Genomic DNA, 18,751 nt, shown 5'->3' on the forward strand with positions numbered 1-18,751 from the left:
GCTGCTGCAGTGTGTGTGAATGTTCAGGGAGAGCTGATCGTTTCGTCTGTAAGCTGAAGTACTCAGACTCAAAAACCCCTGTGGATTCTCCGGGAAAACATGGCTGCCAATGCATTGCATTACACACCTCACAGAACCACCTTTTCTGCTAAGGAAGCCAGTAGGAATGTGTGTGTGTGAGAGAGAGAGAGAGAGGGAGAGAGAGAGAGAGAGAGAGAGAGAGAGAGAAAGAGTACTGCAACAATAGTCTACCCATGCATCTCAGCCCAGCTAACTTCAGTCGGTTAAGAAGTCCACACAAGTTAGGCTCTCACAGAGCATCCTGTTAGTCACAGTATGCTGACAGCAACAAGGAATGAGGGATAATCGTGAATGCTTCAATATGGCCTATTTGGGCCACATTCATGCAGTGTGGATGTGTGTGTGTGTCAGAGAGAGTGAGAGAGAGAGAGAGAGAGAGTGTGCGTGTGTGTGTGTGTGTGTGAGCCTGCTTTGTTCTGCTTGGTTATTCTCCTGGGCTGACCAGGTTTTATCTACAGGAAGTTCAGGCCGACTGGGTCTCATGTGAGCCGTACTTCCCATGACCGCCTGCCGTGGCTGCGTTGATATGACGTTCGGTAGCGGTAGACAAGGCCAGGAGAACAGCTCTAAACACAATCCCATTACGGTCAGGCAAACAACTGAACATGATCACGCAAATGAGCTCCATAAACAGGTTAAAGAAAGCCCCCGTCGGTAGTCATGATGACCGCTTTGGTGTGACCACAGTCAGATCCTGTGTAAGATAAACACTCCTTAATTCTTTTGTGGTTGTGCTCTTATTATGGTCAGAAACCCTCACGGTTCTTGTTTGCTTTCTTTTTGCTTCTGTGGTTTTCTACACAAAAACCCCACATATATATATCCATCCACACAGTTTACACCCATGCTGTATTTACACAGGGCAGAAGGTGTTCCCATGCCCTCCTGAGTGATTGCGAATCGACTCTGCTGTGTCCCCTGAGGGCTGTGGCTAAGTAAGTGTTAGTGCTATTACTGAGTGAACTGCTTTAATGAGCCTCTATTCAAACACTCCCTCAGCAGCTGACTCTGGACAGACAGGCCATGAGGCCACCAAAACATGTGAGTGACCCCATGATTCACCATTTTATGGCCTGAATATGGGGTCTGGAAGCTACAGAAAGGAGGTGGAGAGTGTAGGTGGATGAATGCAAACATCTGTAGCCTACATTTGCGCATGTTAGACCTCTGATCTTACCTTGTGGATCTCAGGAGCAGGACATTGATCAGCGATTGGCTGGCAGTCGTCCCTCGGCTTGCAGCTGTTTTCACACCAGCCACAGAGGTGGCCCTGATCCTCCCGGCCCCAGCACTGCGAACAGTCCGAACTACCCACTTTGCAGTTGTACACCTCCACTATGGGGGGGAGATGGGGGGGAGTGTAATTAATATTGTAATCCAACATTACCGAATTGTCTGGTTAACTTCAGGTACTGAAGACTGCTAATCACCTTTAATAGCTTGTGTGAATTGTATGGGCTGCTTGCTTTAAATAAACAGCATAAGCATTTGCAGGGTGATACATTCATGACCATAAAAATAAATCAGGAAAAGAACAGTGCTGCTAGAGCGAAGCAGAACAAAGCCAGCGAGAAACAGATGATTATGTTCCTGTTCCAATGTGGCCCCCCAGTGAGAAGTCCCATTTGTATCACCGCATGTGCATCTGTACAGGCATCGGTGTGCATTCTGCAGTGTGTGCCTGCATGTGGGTGATAAAGTGTGTGTCTTTTTAAGATTTGATGACTCGACAGGTTATGAAGAAACTGTCTTGTCTGCGAACAGCGCAGAGAGTTTTGGCAGCGGCCCAGGGCTGTTGTTCACATGTTAGACACATGGACGGCGAACAGCACATCTGGGACTGGGCTAGGCAAGGACTGGCTCGTAGCTACGCTATAGACAACCCGCCAAGTTCAACAACAAGCACGCCACTTTTCATCATCTCACTGTTGTCATGGAGCTGAAATTGTATTTGCAACAATACAGACGGACATGGCTTGTGAGAGGCATCGATAACACTTTAAAATTGCAGCTCCCTATGTTCTATAATCATTATGTGTAATTAGACAGTAGCACAATATGATATTATGGTAAATTACTAGTTGTTGGCAAATTATGTGTTGTAACACACAAGCTCCTATTATTGCAAGTGAAAGGCTCTCTAACACTGTTTGTCCCTGTAAGCGATTCTTTATTTTTCTCCGTGTTTAATTAAATCCCCAGCCTCATCTGAAAACATTTGTGCACAGGTGAAACACATTCTGTGAGAAAATGTGGCATCTACATTTCTTCCTCTTCTTCTGTCGCGAATGTCTAATTATGCTGCAAATATAGCAGAGCTGAACTGAACACCTGAAGCTTATTTTTCACTTGTTATCTTCTTACTTGTCTACATAACCAGGAGTGCAACGCCTTACCTGTCATGGGCTGAGGGCTGTCGACAAAAATATCCTCCCCACGTCCACTAAAGTGTCCTCTCCTCCTCAGGTTGAGATGGTAAATCTGACTCCTCTGATTAGTGGAAAGCTACATGGACAGAGAGGCAGGGAGGCAACAATAAAACAGCTTGTGCAAAGCATCTCCTCGTCGTAAAAGCGTGTGTATTGTTTTTGTCATATTGCCTTTCCACATGCGTTCACTCCTGCTTGCTGTTTCTCAAGATAATAATGGGTTTTTGGTCATCCTATGAACAAGGGCTTAAAATAATTACAGTAAAAACAACTTACAAACTAGGCTTAAACCTTACAATAATGAGCATGCTAAACCAGTTGTTGTGCAGTGACTGATCTTTATTTTTTTACTCGGGAAAGGACTCACTGGTTATTTTTGGTATGTCATTGTCTATACTTACTGTTACCCCACTGCATTTGACAGTCGAGCTGTTCAGCCATGTGGCCTCATATCGCTGCTCTGTCCCAAAGTCACACTCCAGCTCCTCCCCCTGTTGTGCAAACCACTTATTTCAAAACAATTTGCAGTATTTCAACAATAACAAGCAAGCAAACTGTGATATTACGCTGGTCTCAAAATGAGATAATCACCACTTGGGTACCCAAAATGAGAGAATTGAGGAAAGCTTCCGCAAAGAAGTGCTCTCTCTAACATGTCTGGTAACAATTGTCAACTCTGAAAGAGTACCAGGAAACTGAAATAACCCACAATAATTGTCCCTGCCAGGAAAAGATGCAATCCATTCAAAATTCATATTCATAAACATCTGGTCTCCCACACCTCTGCAAGTCATTTGGGAGTCAGTAATGAATATGAATTCATTCTTCATAAAATCTGAGCCCAGAGTTTAAATGAGCCAAGAAATGTGAAGGTAAGACCATAAAGAAGCTAAGATAGCTAAAAGCAGTAAAAGATAAGTGCTTAAAGTGGAAGGAATCATTTGTCTGTGCATCCAGCCAGCTTAAATTGGACTACTTTGATCGCCCTCTCCACCAGGACTATTTCTAGGCTATTTCTCTCTGCTTTCCGACACCAGAGAAGCTTGATTTTTTTTTTTTTTTTTGGTAGACTATCTGGCAGGTTCTTTTTCCCAGAAACACTCCAACATAACACGCTTTGAAATGTTCCCTGGACTTATGTTCACTCTGAGAACTAATAGATACTGGAGGACAGACATGTTTTGGTATAACTGTTGATCACAGTTAAGTCTAAACAATTTATTTCGGGCTTATCAGAAAAGAAAAAAAGTGTGGGAACCAAAATTCACCACAAATTCCAGAAGGGTCTTGAGTTGCACGAACATGAGTGACACCTCATATCCTGTTGTATCGACTTGCTGAAAAGACTACGACACTATTCAAACAACGTCAGTTTGTATAAACTTTGATAAAAAAAAAAAAAGAGTAGTATGAAAAGCCAACCACATCCAGTCTGCCCTGCAGAAGTGTGTTTGTGTGTGTGTGTGCGCGCGCGTGTGTGTGTGGTTTTGTATGTGACTCAATGTCTGTCACCATAGCAACACATGAGGAGAAGGCTCGAAAGGCCAGCCAGGGTTAGGCGTGTGACTGACCACGCCTGGCAACTAGTCAGCACTGGAATTTTTTAGAAGATCCCAGTCGTGTCCTTATCAGTGATGCAGGATCAGCGCCTGACTCGCTTAGCGCGGATTAAAGATGAGAATAGGAGTTTAAAAAACTGATCTGGAAGGGCTACCCAAATTTAATATGAACACGGGTGAAATAAAGCTCCTGCCGCGTGTGCTGCCTGAGACCGACTGCACATTGTTCACTGTGCTGACGAAGGCACGACTCAGCCAGACACAGTTAGATACCAGGTGCACAGTTAGGCCCAGACAGCTAAGCAGCGAGCAACATACGCATAAAGATGCTTGCTCCTTTTTTTCATTGTCGTATCTGTCTCAAAACGCATCACCCGAGATCACCCAAACTCAGGTTCTGCTCATCAACTGACCCAAATCACAGCATACTAATATCCATCTGTGTTTAACTCAGCTTGAAGCAAACACACCATATGTTTCTGCTTTATTCCAATCATTTTCACAACATGCATTTTGGACAAAGTCCAAGTCCAGCACCATAGCCTGAGGATATCTGCCCTACCTCCTGGATGTTGCTGAGGGATAACGTGAAGTCCTGGGCCATTCCTGATGGTGACGGAGGAACCTCTGAGGCAACCAGGCTGGGACAGGAAGCCGCGTTCTGTGGTGAGGTGGGGTGTAGGGGCAGGAAGTGACATATAAGAGTTAAAGAAAACAATGGCTCCCCTGCACACATCCGCAAACCAAAAATACCTGTCCTGTTTATCTGGAGGAGGAGGAAATGAGAGGGTAAAGTCTCGCTCTGAGGGACTCAACAATAGCTTCAAATAGAGAGACCATGAGGGATTACAAAAACAGACCCACCGGACACTGTGATGGACACAGCAGAGCCGTAAAAAAACCACCTCCTCATCTCCCTATGACCCACATTACAAAGACTTTATTGTGTTTAAAATTAAGCTAGAATTTAAGTAACTAAAAGTGACTTAAAAAGCACAAGCCCCTTGAGCTTTATTGTGTTTGTTTTCACGTGTCCTGGGATCTGAAACAGCACGCCTGACTGATTTATTGCATTTGAAAAATGCAGTGATGTCTTTACTACTTCAGTTGCTTAACACAAACAGCTCTTTCCCTTTTCAGGGGGTCTTGTGATGTAAAGGCTTAACCATCAGAACAAGACTAACAGCTGACCAGAGGACCTGTGAGTCACATCCTCTCTCCTCCAACTGGGACCAGTACTGGGAGAGGGCATAGTGGGCACACACACATGCAGAACCCTCAAGGCCAAAATCCACAGGGAGGACATCTCCTCACACAGGTCACGAGACCAGGGGGGAGCAATAAAACTCCTGAGGGGACATGAATAATAGGATGGCTGACTTGTTGTCAGGAGCACACACAAAGGCTTGTGGTACCAAGGGAGCTGTAATTAGTTTCAATGAAGCTATGCTAGTTTTAGATCATTTTCCCAGTTCCACTGTCTTTCCAAGCGCTCGTGCCAGACCATTTACACTATTTGGTTTGTTTGCTTTTTTAAGTAGTCTGCAACCTCATGGGGCTTCACGTCACCAAACATCTATTCAATCCATTTGTGCAGGCACCTGCTTAAAATGGAGGGATATATAAAACCATAGCTGTAAATGGAGGGCTGTCCCAGCATCAGAATGTTAATACACAATTATCATGGACAGAAGAACTCACAAAAAATGAAAACATATAATGCTATCGGTCAGATTCATCTTTAACTTTACTTATTGCGTGTTTTGTCTTCTTTGGCAGATGAATTAAACTCGAAACCTGCCTGTAACCATAACTGTACAAAAGCATACAAAAAGAACAATGAAGACTTAATGAAAAACAAAAAGGCAACCAGATGAACTGATAAACAAAGAACCACATGGCCTAACATCTGTACTGGAATGTTTACATGATATTATCACTTGTGTGTAATTAACACGCTATCCATAGTGCATGTTTTAAGTATCATGGGTATCATCAATACTGCGATATCCCAACACACCCCAAGCGGATTAATGTTTTCACTGGCAACAGGAGGTCTTGACATTTGGTAATAATTCCCTGTAAAGAATAGGGACACAGTGAATTTAGTCTTCCACATGCTGGGATATCAAAGTAAACTGCCAGAAAGAAAAACCTTAGAGGAGGTCTCCGGAGCTGTACAATGGTACGTTAGTCTGTAAGGAGTCTGTTAAACCAGAACCTCCTGGGATTTTATAGCAGCATTCAACATTTCTACATACTGCACTTGAGACACTTGAAACCTCACACTGAATTACCACATGATTGTTCTTGCCTAACCCGTCTGGACTCAGATCATTACAGCACACTTGGAGCTGTTGGACAGAAGTCTGGAGTATGTCTGAAGGTTTGACTAGTGGGATTTTATTATTATGAGATCCTCCAGGCGTCTGTTTGGTTGATGAAAAAAAAAAAAGGGAGAGAGAATTAACAGGACTAACCTCTATCAGGTTGTGCTTTGACTCATCTTTATTGGAGACACATAGGTGGTTCTCTTGGTCCCAGTAACACTTCCACCTGGTGCCCAGGCAGCTCGCACATCTGTTATAGACAGACACACATACAGGGAAAGTGTTGAGAAACAAGGGTCACATTTAGCCAAATCTGGCCTTTTTTCACGTCCGATCTCTTCCAGCGCAGTAAATACAGTCTTTTCACAAGCAAGAGTATGAGAACCGCTCTGATTCATTTCGAGTGTAACGTAAACTAAGAGGCCAAACTGATTACAGGCATCAAAGTTTAGCTTCAATAGAAGGAAGTAATGATTAGTCACAGTAGCAGGCACATTTATTCCACAGTTACAACACAGCCAGGAGGTCAAACTGGGCCAAATCTGCTGAGATGAAACAAAGCACGTCTCTATAAACACTCTGGTAAATGATTATGTGTGTGTGACCACCGTCTCCTGTTGTTTCTATCTTTGTGAGAACCTTTTTGAATTTTAAACAACCTAAATGAAGACATTTTGGCAAGTAGGGTTCATCAGCAGCTTGTAGACTCCATACAGTCCATTTGTCCAAGAAACTCCCACGTACACCCCTTAAAAACTGTTACTGGGAGTGACTGACATGTCTGACAGTTTGTGAAGCGAGTCCTCAGCTCCTCATGAGGAGCCTGGTCTTAATGTTCTAAAGGATAAGTCTGGTGATATTTTTTGTAACTCTCAACAAATCCCATGATAAGACCAATGACCTAAACCTACAAACACGTATTTTCTGTGTATCCAAAGCCCGCAATATCTTATTCCTTTGTTCTATAAAGCTCCACGGTTGTTCAAAACCCATTTAAAAACACATCAGTGAGCCATAGTGTTGTACTGGGTGACACGATCCTTCATTATAATGAACACGGACATCGTAGTCTACAATCCCACATACACGCTCCTGCCGCCACTGATATTCACACTTGACCAAAACCGCAGCTGAAAACAGTCCTCAGCAAATTTACTCCTGCTTAAGTAGCGTTGGCTAAAACTTATAATGCAAAGCTGTTTTAGGAAATTTCTTAGCCTGTTGCTTGTTGACCAGAAGCCCATAATTCGGCTCCATCCTGCTCTTCCTCTATTGCAGCCCAAGGGATACACCGATTATGGGCCTGGATGATTATCTTACTATCTTTTCGCTTTTGTTTGCTCTCTTTATGTGTTCTTGTGCTGCTCTAACACTGCTTTTTTTGTGAAGTTTACCACAACGTTCATAACTGATTCAGTGACAGCTGTTTAGAAAAATGTCATATTGTCTGAGAGGGTTGGTTCACTCAGATCACTAGCACACAGTGGCGCAGATGGTTTCAGTTTTGTTTCCTGAGCCTATGAGATATAAATCAATGAGATTTGTGCCACCAGCTTTGTTGTGATTTGGCTGAGCTACCTTTGGATGAGATGAGGCTATGAGTTAAGGTTAGGCGTGCAGTCGAAAAGATTAAAGGTAGTGTTTGGGGATATGGATTGTACTGTATTGATCCTTGCTGTGGATGGAGTACAAATGGGTGTGTGTGTGTGTGTCTCAAGTGGAACACCTCCACTGTACGTGTGAGAGTCGAGTGTGTGTCACTGTATCGCCTCCAGGAAGAGACAGATGTCCCACACTAGGACTGATAGCGCCTCCAGTGATAGCAGCACTCTGAGGGGGCCCTTAGACTGGGAGGGTGGGGGGGGGGGGGGGGGGGGGGGTAAGAGGATGTAGAAATGTAATCGAAACATGTGCATGTCTGTGCGTGTCTGTGTGTGTGTGTGTGTTTTCTGATTAGAAACAGACGGCCCCCTCAAGGCGCTTATCAGCTAGAGCTTTTCTGTTTTCCCTGACTCCCTTTCTGCCCTACTAAAACACCTATACATGACAACACACATATGTTCACACACACACACACACACACACACACAATCTCCACCTCTCTGCTTGACCTAACACTGTCAGTAAATACCCTGTGACACTGCCCACCCCGAGTCATAATGACCATGCGCACACACAAACACACACACACACACACTAAATACACAGTTGGGCTTGCACTCTCAGGGCCTCTCAGTGGACACAGCGGTTAAACACACATCCTCAATCACGTCTCTGTCAAAGAGAAATACGTCCAGAAGAAAAGACCGGTTTCAGGGGACGACAGAGAGGAACAGAGACAGACGTGGAGAAGGGGGAAAGAGAAAAGAGAAGTGTCAAAACCCAAGACACGAGGAGAGACATAAAAAGCAAATAAAACAGAGAGAGAGAGAGAGAGAGAGAGAGAGAGAGAGTGTGTGTGAGAGAGAGAGTGTGCATGTGGATGAGAGACACAATGAGGAGAGAGAGAGAGAGAGAGAGAGACGGAGTGAGAAGGCAGCTATCTTGGTTGTCCTACTGGGCTGCTTGGAGAGGCTGGAATGCTGTCGTCTGGTTGTCATTAACACTCTGCCAAGCGACCACTTTGCATGGGTCATGGGAGAACTGTCCAAACACTCTCTCTCTCACACACACACATTCACACTCACACACAAACACACATACAAGCACTCACACTGAAACTCTGAAAAATTCACAAACGGATTCAACACGTGAACGTCATACCATGCATAAAAATCTCTTAAAGCTGTAATGTAACTTAACTTTTGGCAGCGTTGCTGAGGTATTTTTCAATTCTCAACCAAATACAATTGCAATATTTTGCCACATCTAGTTTACATGAAGCAATGGCTTTATTTTTACTGCATCTATGAAAAACATTAAAACAAACACATCAGTTGCAACTGAATCACCTGAGGTCAGGATGTTTGAAATTTCAGGGTCAAGCTGCAAAAAAAACAAAATCCTAAATTCCCATGATGCACCTTAACAGCATCTTTCTTTAGGCACTCCCTGACTGATAACGTCTCTTTCAACACTGGTTTCCTGTTAAAAATTTGAAATGTCATGTTAAGTTGACATTCCCATGACATCATCAGGGTTATTATCTCAGACTCAGAAAAAAGCTCCCGATCAGAGCTTCAGAAGACAACATCCAGCTGCTTTCACAGAAGAAAACCGATGGGTTGGTTGAACTTCTGCTGGTTGCCGTTGGTTGTTGTAGCTTTAAACTACATGGGCCTCAGACATTTTACTCATTAACTGAAAATTGCAACACGAGTGATTCTGTCATGGGAAAAAGATTCAGATTCGCAATAATTCATTAAACTCAGGAGAACTGAAACAATTAGTCACTTAATAGATTAGCAATTAATCAGCAGCTATTTTCAATTAATCGTTTATATAGTTTTTCATGTTAAAATTTTTTAGTATTACAATTCCAGCTTCTCGGTAATGACGATTTCCTGGATTTCTTTTCCTTATCTGAGAGCAAATTGTGTTTTTTGGGTTTTGAGCTGCTGGTCAAACAAAACAAGAAATGGGAAGACATGACTCGAGAAAAAAAGTCAAATGTATTGTTTGGTACAGCATGTGGGGGTAGCATGGCCAGCATCTGATGACGTGTTGACTGCTATATCAGCAATTTCCTAACTTAACCTAACATTTTACAGCACTTCTGCAGTGATACTTGTGTGTTCGTTTTTAACATCAATCTGTAATATCTGTCAAACATGCAGATGACTTTAACCCAAAAAAGTTTAAGACCTACCACGAAAAATCTTTTTTTTTCACAAAGCACAGAACAAACGGACTCCGCTATCTGGTTTCATTGTGGAGAAGTGGTTCATGAGAGTCTTTAGGGATTATTTAAAAAAACAGCTTGAAGTGATTAAAATCAGATAGAGTATAGCAGCTCTGCAGTTTGCAGCCCGATGCTCATCCTGTGAGAATGGCACTTTGCTCATTATCACCTTCAACAAACCACCGTCTAATTTCACACTCCTGGACCTCGCCGAGCACAGAGGCCATGTGCACATATTGGGTGCAGTCTCGCACACATGTACCTGCAACTGCTGCGTTCACACCTACAGACTGTCTTCAAAAAGTGAACAAAAGGGACACGCCCAAATGATTTCAATCTCAGTCAAGCGCTCAAACACACACACACACTGATGTTCCTCTAAGATCTGCCCATCAGATAAAGTGGATCCTCTGACTTGGTCCAACATGCAACAGGAAGCCAGCTGGATTGCCTCCAGATATGAGAAAACCCTCTTTGTGTCCAGGCCATACAAGTCGCAGTCCTTCACAAAAACAACATAGACATGACCAAGCCAGACACACATATCCAATTTCCCTTGTCTTAACGTTTACAGCATATTAATCCCACATTTGATCCCGCACTGAGAAACCTTGAGTAAGCCAAATAGACAATAAGCCCTCCAAGAGGAAGTGCTGGCAATATTCAGCCACTGAGGTCTAAACGGAAAGCGCGGTGGGGGTGAACAGGATAGATGCGATGCAGAAAGGTGGAGAAGCTTCGCTGTTTCTTTCATTCTTTCATCCTCCAGCTATATGTAGACATGTACAATGCCATAGAGACCCAAGTTGACATTTGAGGGATGCTATAGCTGTGCAGAGCCCTTTGTTTAGGGCTTACTATTTAGGTCTCATTTTGAAAGGTTCGTTTTGAGGGATCATCACCACTTTTTATGAGAAATCTTACTGATGTTACTTGCAACTATAGACTAGAGCTGTCAGATAAAAAAGTGGTGGAAAAAGGACATTTCTATCTGAAATGAAGTGGAAAATGATAAACGACCTCTAAATTGTTCTTGTTCGATGTAGTACTTGAGTAAATGACCTTGATTACTTTCCACCACCTTGTCTACGTGAATGAACACGGACGTAAAGGATCGGAACAACGCTGTAAGTTGGCTAAGCATCAATAACCCAGAATGAATTTCAAATTTGAGATAAACAGCGGTGACAATGGATGTGTGACTCACGACGTCTTGGGGTGTATTGCTCCAGTCCTCTCGCAGTCATAGACGATGAAGCTCCCAGATACCACAGATGTGCCATTCACTTTTATCGCCACAGAAACCGTCAGATGATCTGGAGAAACAAAGGCATTCAGACAGTGCCGCATGTGTCAAACATTCGAGATGGTATCGCTGTCATAAACACAAACTCGACAGCCAGACGTCCTCATGCTACACTGACTTTGCTGCATTTTGAAAGATGAAAGGAGAAATTACATTTGTTTTAATGCAGCTCAACATCTTGTATGTGGAGAAAAAAAAAAGAGAAAAGAATAATCACATGCTGTAACTGCACTTGAATTGCGTGGAGAGATATGGCTGGCATGCAGCCAAACGGATGCCTGTGCTCAGTCTCACCTGTGCCAGGGAGGATTGGTTGGTAGTTTTCTCGAGGGAGCAGGGGACAGGTCTGGATCTGAGCGGGACCGGAGTCCAGGTGCACTGTAGCAGCTGTAGAAACACCAGGCCCATATTCACACTCCACCCGGGAGCCGACCAGATCAGGAACACTGCCGTTTATCAGAATGCCAACATCCTATGACCGAGATACAGGAGCATAAATTTAAATAACTGCTTATTCATCTTAAATTCCACATGCTCACACACACACATTCAAATCTAGTGTATATAGTCATTAGAAGGCAAAAGGTCCTGGCATTATACTTCAAGTTTGTTTGGGAGTTCATGCAGAGAACTGCAGAGACTAAAGTGCATTGAAGAAACAGATGGTGCAGTGCTACATTCACATCTATATCTGGCATGATGAAGTATGACAGACGTATAATGAGAAACATAACGCCTTTCTGACATGACAGAATTTCAGCTAAATGATTTCAAAGTGAGAAAAAAATCAGGTGGCAGGCAGGCAGAGATTGTTAAGCAGAGAGACGATGAGTGAAATTACACGCTCTGTGGCTCAGCACGTATGAACAAAAGTTACCAACGACATGTGCTAACATGTCTTAAAATATTGTCTGCTGGAACTGATCATTTCCTGTCTAAGAACCTAACTTCCTGCCTGCTGCTTCCTGTTTGCAGGGACAACCTTGAGCTGGGCTTTGTGGGGCTCTGAAAAATGAGCAGCTGGTACATCCATCACAGCCCCACCAAACTGACCCACATAACAAGCAAATAACCGCAATTAATGAACCAATTAATGACCTGTCGTCTCTCAGCCTCGTCTAATTATGAGCCGTAATTAAAGGTCAAATACTTTCCGAGTGTCAGAACTCAGTGAGCTAATTATCATATTATTATTGTGCTTCTGTTACATGATATACTGACTGGAAGAAGTCATTGGAAACAACAGTTTACATGTCACGCTGCAAGTGTGATGCAGACATTCTTTTGCCTGAATATATTATCCAAGCAGGACTGATCTAAAAAAAGCCAGGTGTCTGACTGTCTGTCACAATTAAAGCAGCAGGGCTAGGAAGACCATCAACCACGCACTGGGACTGCTGCAATGCCAGAATTTTAAACTTCAATACAATGCTAGCGTGAAAAAGCAATACTTGATTACTATTTTGATAGCAAAAAGGATAAAAACATCCCATGCATACTATTTATATATACGTTTTCATGTTTGTTTGTTTGTTTTACATCCAATGTAAAACAAGCTCTCTGTGTTTTGGTTACACTTCAGTTAACTGTGAAAGAATGAATGATGAAGTGCTCAGATCAGTTTGCGTACTGAAGGAAACCCATGTGTAGAATGAACCAAATCAAGTTTACTTTCAGAGACCAGAAGGAAAACTAGCAATGTATAATGCTGAAGGTGCATTATATTCACTGCCTGCTGTGATGGAAAAAGATGTGATGAGAACAGTAATTTAACTACTTTCACATTATAATAAAATGTTGATCATGGCTGTAGGGAGTTTATCAGTAATAACAACAGTGTGTATAGCGAGTGGTGTCGGATTCTAAAGGTTGTCATGAGACGTCCTGCTTCGTTGGCTTTAAATACACTTTGCCCTTTACAAAAATAACAGCCAGGTCTATTTGACATGAGCGTGAAATAAATGTGACATACGACAGTAATATGGAGGGAGTTGATGATACCTTGATGTCTGCAGAGATGCTGATCTCTGGAGGTGTCAGGGTCATGGACGGACACTGTTGGGGGCCTTCAGCCATGCTGATCCAGGAGCGTGCTGACAGCCCCTGAGAACACTCCTTTTGGATGGTACATCTGGACAAAGTGACAGACAGTAAACGTTTTTATTACATCATATTAAGGTACTTGTTATATTACAGCACAAAGAGACAGGGATATTCCACTTCCAGTACTGGATTTCATGAAGAATCTGTAATGATCACAAACCAAAAAAAAAGAAAAAAAAAGACTGAAATCAAGAAACTCATCAGCACATGTCCTTCTTTTTATCCTGCACAGAAAACTAACGCTAAGTTCATATATCATAAATTTGGAGGTTAATTCTTGTTCCTGTCAATGCTGTAGCTTAGAGTCCATCAGCCACTGGACTCCCAGACTGGTGTGTGAATGCAGAGCCCCAAGGTCGATATTTTATCCTTTGTGAGGAAAGGACAAACTTTTGTTTTCATTTCATTTCAGGACTTGACAAATTCTCACCGCTGGGTTTCATGGTCTGCTTCCCACAGATTTATGAGGTGCTCTGGTCTCCTAATGCCACATCCAGACCTTAGCTGTCAGTTTGTCTGGCTCAACACAAGAGACTACTTGACTCTAGGTCACACACGCTGCTATGGCAACCCATCCTGCAGACACTAAGATCAGGGGCCAGTTACCGATAGCTGAATAAAAATACTACTGATTCTTAATCTGTGTGGAGCAGCAGTGCATCCATGAACGTGCGTGTTTGTGTGGACATGCATAAAGGATACAGTGTGCAAGAGCGCATCTGTGAGTATAATGAATGTCAAGGACAGGAGAAATGTAAGAGGGCATTCAGCAAGCAAGGTGGCCTCAAACTCTGACTTCTGTTTCACTGCTGAACTTCACCGGCCGTTGGCACAGAGCTCAGTTCATCCGCAGTGCAGACTGGAAGGACAAAGTGACCTCAGAGTAAGGAGAACCCAAAGAGGCCCAGTTTAACACAGCACATAATGAGCTTGGCACGTTGCGCTTCCCTTTCACACTTCTGTAGTTGTTTGAAAATAAAGTTAGTGTCTGTGTCCCCACATGCCTGTAAGTGTGAGCATTTGTGTCCGGAAAGTGAACGTCCAGATTCTCAGTCCCATTGGCGTTTGGGGGACTGAGAGGGGCTGTGAGGTCAGCTGCTGAGCTAAAAATAGAACTGAGTGGCTCTGCAAGCCACACAAAAATCCCCTCGACACAAACAAACTCATAAACTCTGAACAAACCCAGCAAACTGGACAGTCGCACTAAACTGGATTTTACAGACGAACAGTCTAACACACTGGAAACTGCCGGCTTGTTTGGTTATTGATTTCATTTTCTTTCAAAAAGTTGTTCTGATGACATTCAGTTTTTGTACAGATACCAAAATGTTAAATGTTACTAATAACATTCCCGCCAGCCTCAGTTGAACACACGCACGCACACACACACGCACACACACACACAGAGGTGCGACCTGCTTGAGCTTGAGTGCAAGTGCATCAAAACTCAATCGTGTTGCACAACTCTTCTCCGTGGTTTATTCACCAGATGCATGACATGCTTTCATTTTGATGGACAAGCATTAGTTACGTGCCAATCATCTGCTAAACATAATGCATGTCAGTATTACCAGTGTGAGAATGTTAGCATGTAGCTGCATCTGCGTGCAGCCTCGCTCAGCTGCTAGCTGTGACTCTTATCTCTTGTTCCATTTTTGTTCAATTACCATAGACATGCTGACCCTCTGAAAACTGTGCTTTACTAAAGAAAAAAAAATAGTATAATATTAGCAAAGTCATGACTTAAATCAGTACATACACAATATAGACAAAAGTATAGGGATGGGGCTGTTTTTCAGGTGTTGGGTTCGGTCCCTGACTTCCACTGAAGGGAAATTTTAATGCTTCAGCATACCAAGACATTTTGGGGTGGGGGAGCAACTCTACTCTCAACTCTGTCCAAATACTTTTGTCTATATCATGTGTCTTACCAAAGAGTAAAACACAACACAGACATAACATTTTGTACTTGACTGTTTTTGACTGTTTTGCTTCAGACGCTCTAACCCTATTAATTATTTTCCATATTCTAGCCCTATCAGAGAATCTATAATCAGAAATGTTTATGACACAAGAATTTTGAAATTAAATGTCCTCTTGGGCTGCAATGGGTCAAAAGAGTCCTCCTTGTTTTCTGTCTAGAAGAACATATTTACATTATCAAGTAAATTCCAGATTTTATCTTTAAGTACTACATATCCCATAGATGCCATGTGGTATGAACTGAGGCGAGCATCTCAGAAATATAATGTAACAATCTCAAAGAAACAGGCACGCAGTGTCAGATGAAAAAAAAAGCAAGAAACTGCTGATAAGGCTGGCCAGTAATCTCACCAAATCACATGTTGATATCTTTTCCTTTCTGTTTTTTTTTCTATTCTTCCTTAAAATGCATCCGTAATACGCCTGCTTAATTCAAACAACAATTTGATTGAGTGCAGCAGTGAGAGATAAAATTCAAAGCGCTTTAGTCTTCTCTAAAAGGCAGCGACAACTCATATACATACAATAAACATACACTAAACGCACGGATACACACTCACTTTACCATTTATTCCTGGCCTGCCTCATGACAGCACGCTGACTTTAAAAGCTTTTAAAACAGCTCCTTAAAATAAACAGTCAGCATATGCAGCTAAAATATGACCTGAGAAAACTCATCACCTGTCTGTATGTCAGATGAAGTGGGAAGCCAGTGAGACTGTGAAACAGCAGGAGAACATATGAGCCTCTAACTGCAAGCGCAGGCACGGAATCACACACACACACAGACACACACAGACATACACAAACACACAGACACACACACACACACATAGTCACTCTCAGACAAGCACATGCAGATAAGCATGATAATTTGTGAATAGCAGAGACAGCACATGATGCATAATTTGATTCAAATAAAGATATTTAAGTGCTTTCTTGTGACATGTGGCAGATTAAACCAGCTACAACATGAAAAGCATGATCAAGGACTAAGCTTTATCTCTGGCAGAGAATCTAGCTCTCTCTCTTTTCCAACAATGCCCACTCCCAACAAACGAACAGACATGTTTTCAGGCTTGCCTCACATGCAGACTTGCTGAGAGACGTCAGAGCCATGCATAAAATCAAACAGACACCCACAGAGACAGTGGTGGCTTCATAGATGGCGAGATAGTTCTCTAGTGGTCTTTTATTTCCTCTCTCTCTCTCTCTCTTCTCAAGTGTCTGTAGTAGTATCAGACAGCGAGGTGATGGAGGAGACGATCCACCCCCACACATCAGCCCCCTGATCCCCCGGGCTCTGAGGCCACAGCGCCAGCCCAGTGGCTGGCATGACTGGCCAAACTGTGCATCAAGCGCACACACACACACACACACACACGCACACACACACTCATGACATCAGCTCCCTGGCCTCTGAGAGCCAGACAGCAACACACACTCGTGCTGACACTTACACACAGGCTTACACACTTTGACATTTCCCTGTCAAAAGAACCAGTGTGCGCTCTCCCTCCCACCACCATCATCACAATCAACGCTCCTTTGTAGAGGGATAGAGAGGAGGACAAGGGCACTGGGGGGAGGAGGAGACCAGGAGACAAGGACTAGTAAGACAGAGAGGAAGGTTGATAGAGGGATGGCTAAATTCTCAAAGCTTCTGGAAAATAAGAGGGTAAGGAAGGAGGGGGAAAAAAGCCGAAGCTTCGAAGTCGGAGACAGAGAGGGAATCACGAGGGTAAAAAAAAAATGCAGTGAAGCGAGAAAGGCACTGGGATAAAGAGACGACAGATAGATAAATAAGTAGAGGAGACAGGGAGATGACAGCGAGACAGTCTGACCACACACACGCACACACACACAGACACACAAACGCACAACTCTCATCAGTTCCACTCTTCCAGCTCTGAATGGCCCCTGGCAATGCGAGAGCCTCCAGAGCTGCAGTTCAGATCATCACAAAATTCACTATCTCGTCTGATCTGCTTTAATCACCAAGCAACCAACCCACTCGCACACACACACTTACAAACAAACACAGCTCGACACCACACATATTCTCCCTGAAAGCCAGTGAGCGCAGAGCCAGAGAGCCAGTCCTGACAGAGCCACATTAATCACAGTGTACTGCTGTTCGCTCACAGTGGCACTTCAGCCAAGTCACTCCTCGCTGGGCGCTCCCAGTGTGTCATTCCCTCCTAAAAAAAAAAAAATCTACCAAAGAACAAGGGGACCGCTCTGAACAATGATGTTGCTCCCCAGTCTGAGGCCTAATGAAAAGCAAATCAATTCCGCTCAATCCAAAAACAGACTTCCAACCCAAAAACACACTCTGTTATTGCCAAGGCTCATTCATCTGGGTGTCATTTTGAAATGGAGAGCGAGGATGGTGAAAATCAGCAAACGAGTTTCGGGTTTTATTCACAGAAATGCGAAAAGCATCAAAAGGACAAACTGATATGATTTTATTATGGCATCAATCTGATCTTTTATTGCTTTCGTCAAAAAAGCATGTGGCGTAAGCATGACAGCAAAGCATACGATACCTTGATTGAATCATGTGATTTTTGTGGCGGCAGAAGAGAACACTGAGAGGGACAGGGAACAAGTCTGAAGACAGAAGACATTTAACTTCCTAGAGGGAGGATCGAGGAGCAGACAGAGGGGCGAAAGGAAAATGTTTCTTACCGATTCTCCAGAGTGCACCAGCCACAGTGGGCGTCGCCTGCTCCCAAACAGTCGCCGCAGCTCGTCCACTGGTCACATTCGGCCACTTTCACCCTGAGCATCTGCGCATTACGGCACAGGACAGCATTTTAAACATCATTTATAAGCAATTTACGAACATTTAATAACATATGTGTTATGGGCAGCCGTGGCCTAGAGGTTGGAGAAGCAGCTTGTGATCGGAGGGTCACCGGTTCGATTCCCCCACCAGACGGGCAGGAAAAATTTTGGGTGTGGTGGAGTAATTAATGCGATAAAATGCCCCCACCCCTTCATTAGTCGGCTGATGTGCCCTTGAGCAAGGCACTTAACCCCCCAATATGCTCCCCAGGCGCTTGATGCTGCCCACTGCTCCTGTGTGTGTTTCACTGCATGTAATTTGCCGGATG

General features: G+C 43.5%; 1 protein-coding gene across 1 annotated transcript in view; it reads right to left on the reverse strand.

Annotated features, from left to right (window-relative positions):
- The window catches only part of plxnd1 (plexin D1), a 59,694-nt gene that overhangs the window by 33,815 nt on the left and 7,128 nt on the right, over positions 1-18,751 (reverse strand). The window contains exons 4-12 of the mRNA XM_046397391.1: positions 18,324-18,424; positions 13,548-13,677; positions 11,841-12,018; positions 11,448-11,556; positions 6,550-6,649; positions 4,632-4,730; positions 2,912-3,001; positions 2,478-2,586; positions 1,259-1,416 (exon numbers count right to left, since the gene is read on the reverse strand). Coding sequence (XP_046253347.1) covers positions 1,259-1,416; positions 2,478-2,586; positions 2,912-3,001; positions 4,632-4,730; positions 6,550-6,649; positions 11,448-11,556; positions 11,841-12,018; positions 13,548-13,677; positions 18,324-18,424 — 1,074 coding nt within the window. The remainder of the gene's footprint in view (positions 1-1,258; positions 1,417-2,477; positions 2,587-2,911; positions 3,002-4,631; positions 4,731-6,549; positions 6,650-11,447; positions 11,557-11,840; positions 12,019-13,547; positions 13,678-18,323; positions 18,425-18,751) is intronic.

The sequence above is a fragment of the Scatophagus argus genome, chromosome 8 (assembly GCF_020382885.2).
Source record: "Scatophagus argus isolate fScaArg1 chromosome 8, fScaArg1.pri, whole genome shotgun sequence".
In the NCBI taxonomy this organism is placed as follows: Eukaryota; Metazoa; Chordata; class Actinopteri; family Scatophagidae; genus Scatophagus; species Scatophagus argus.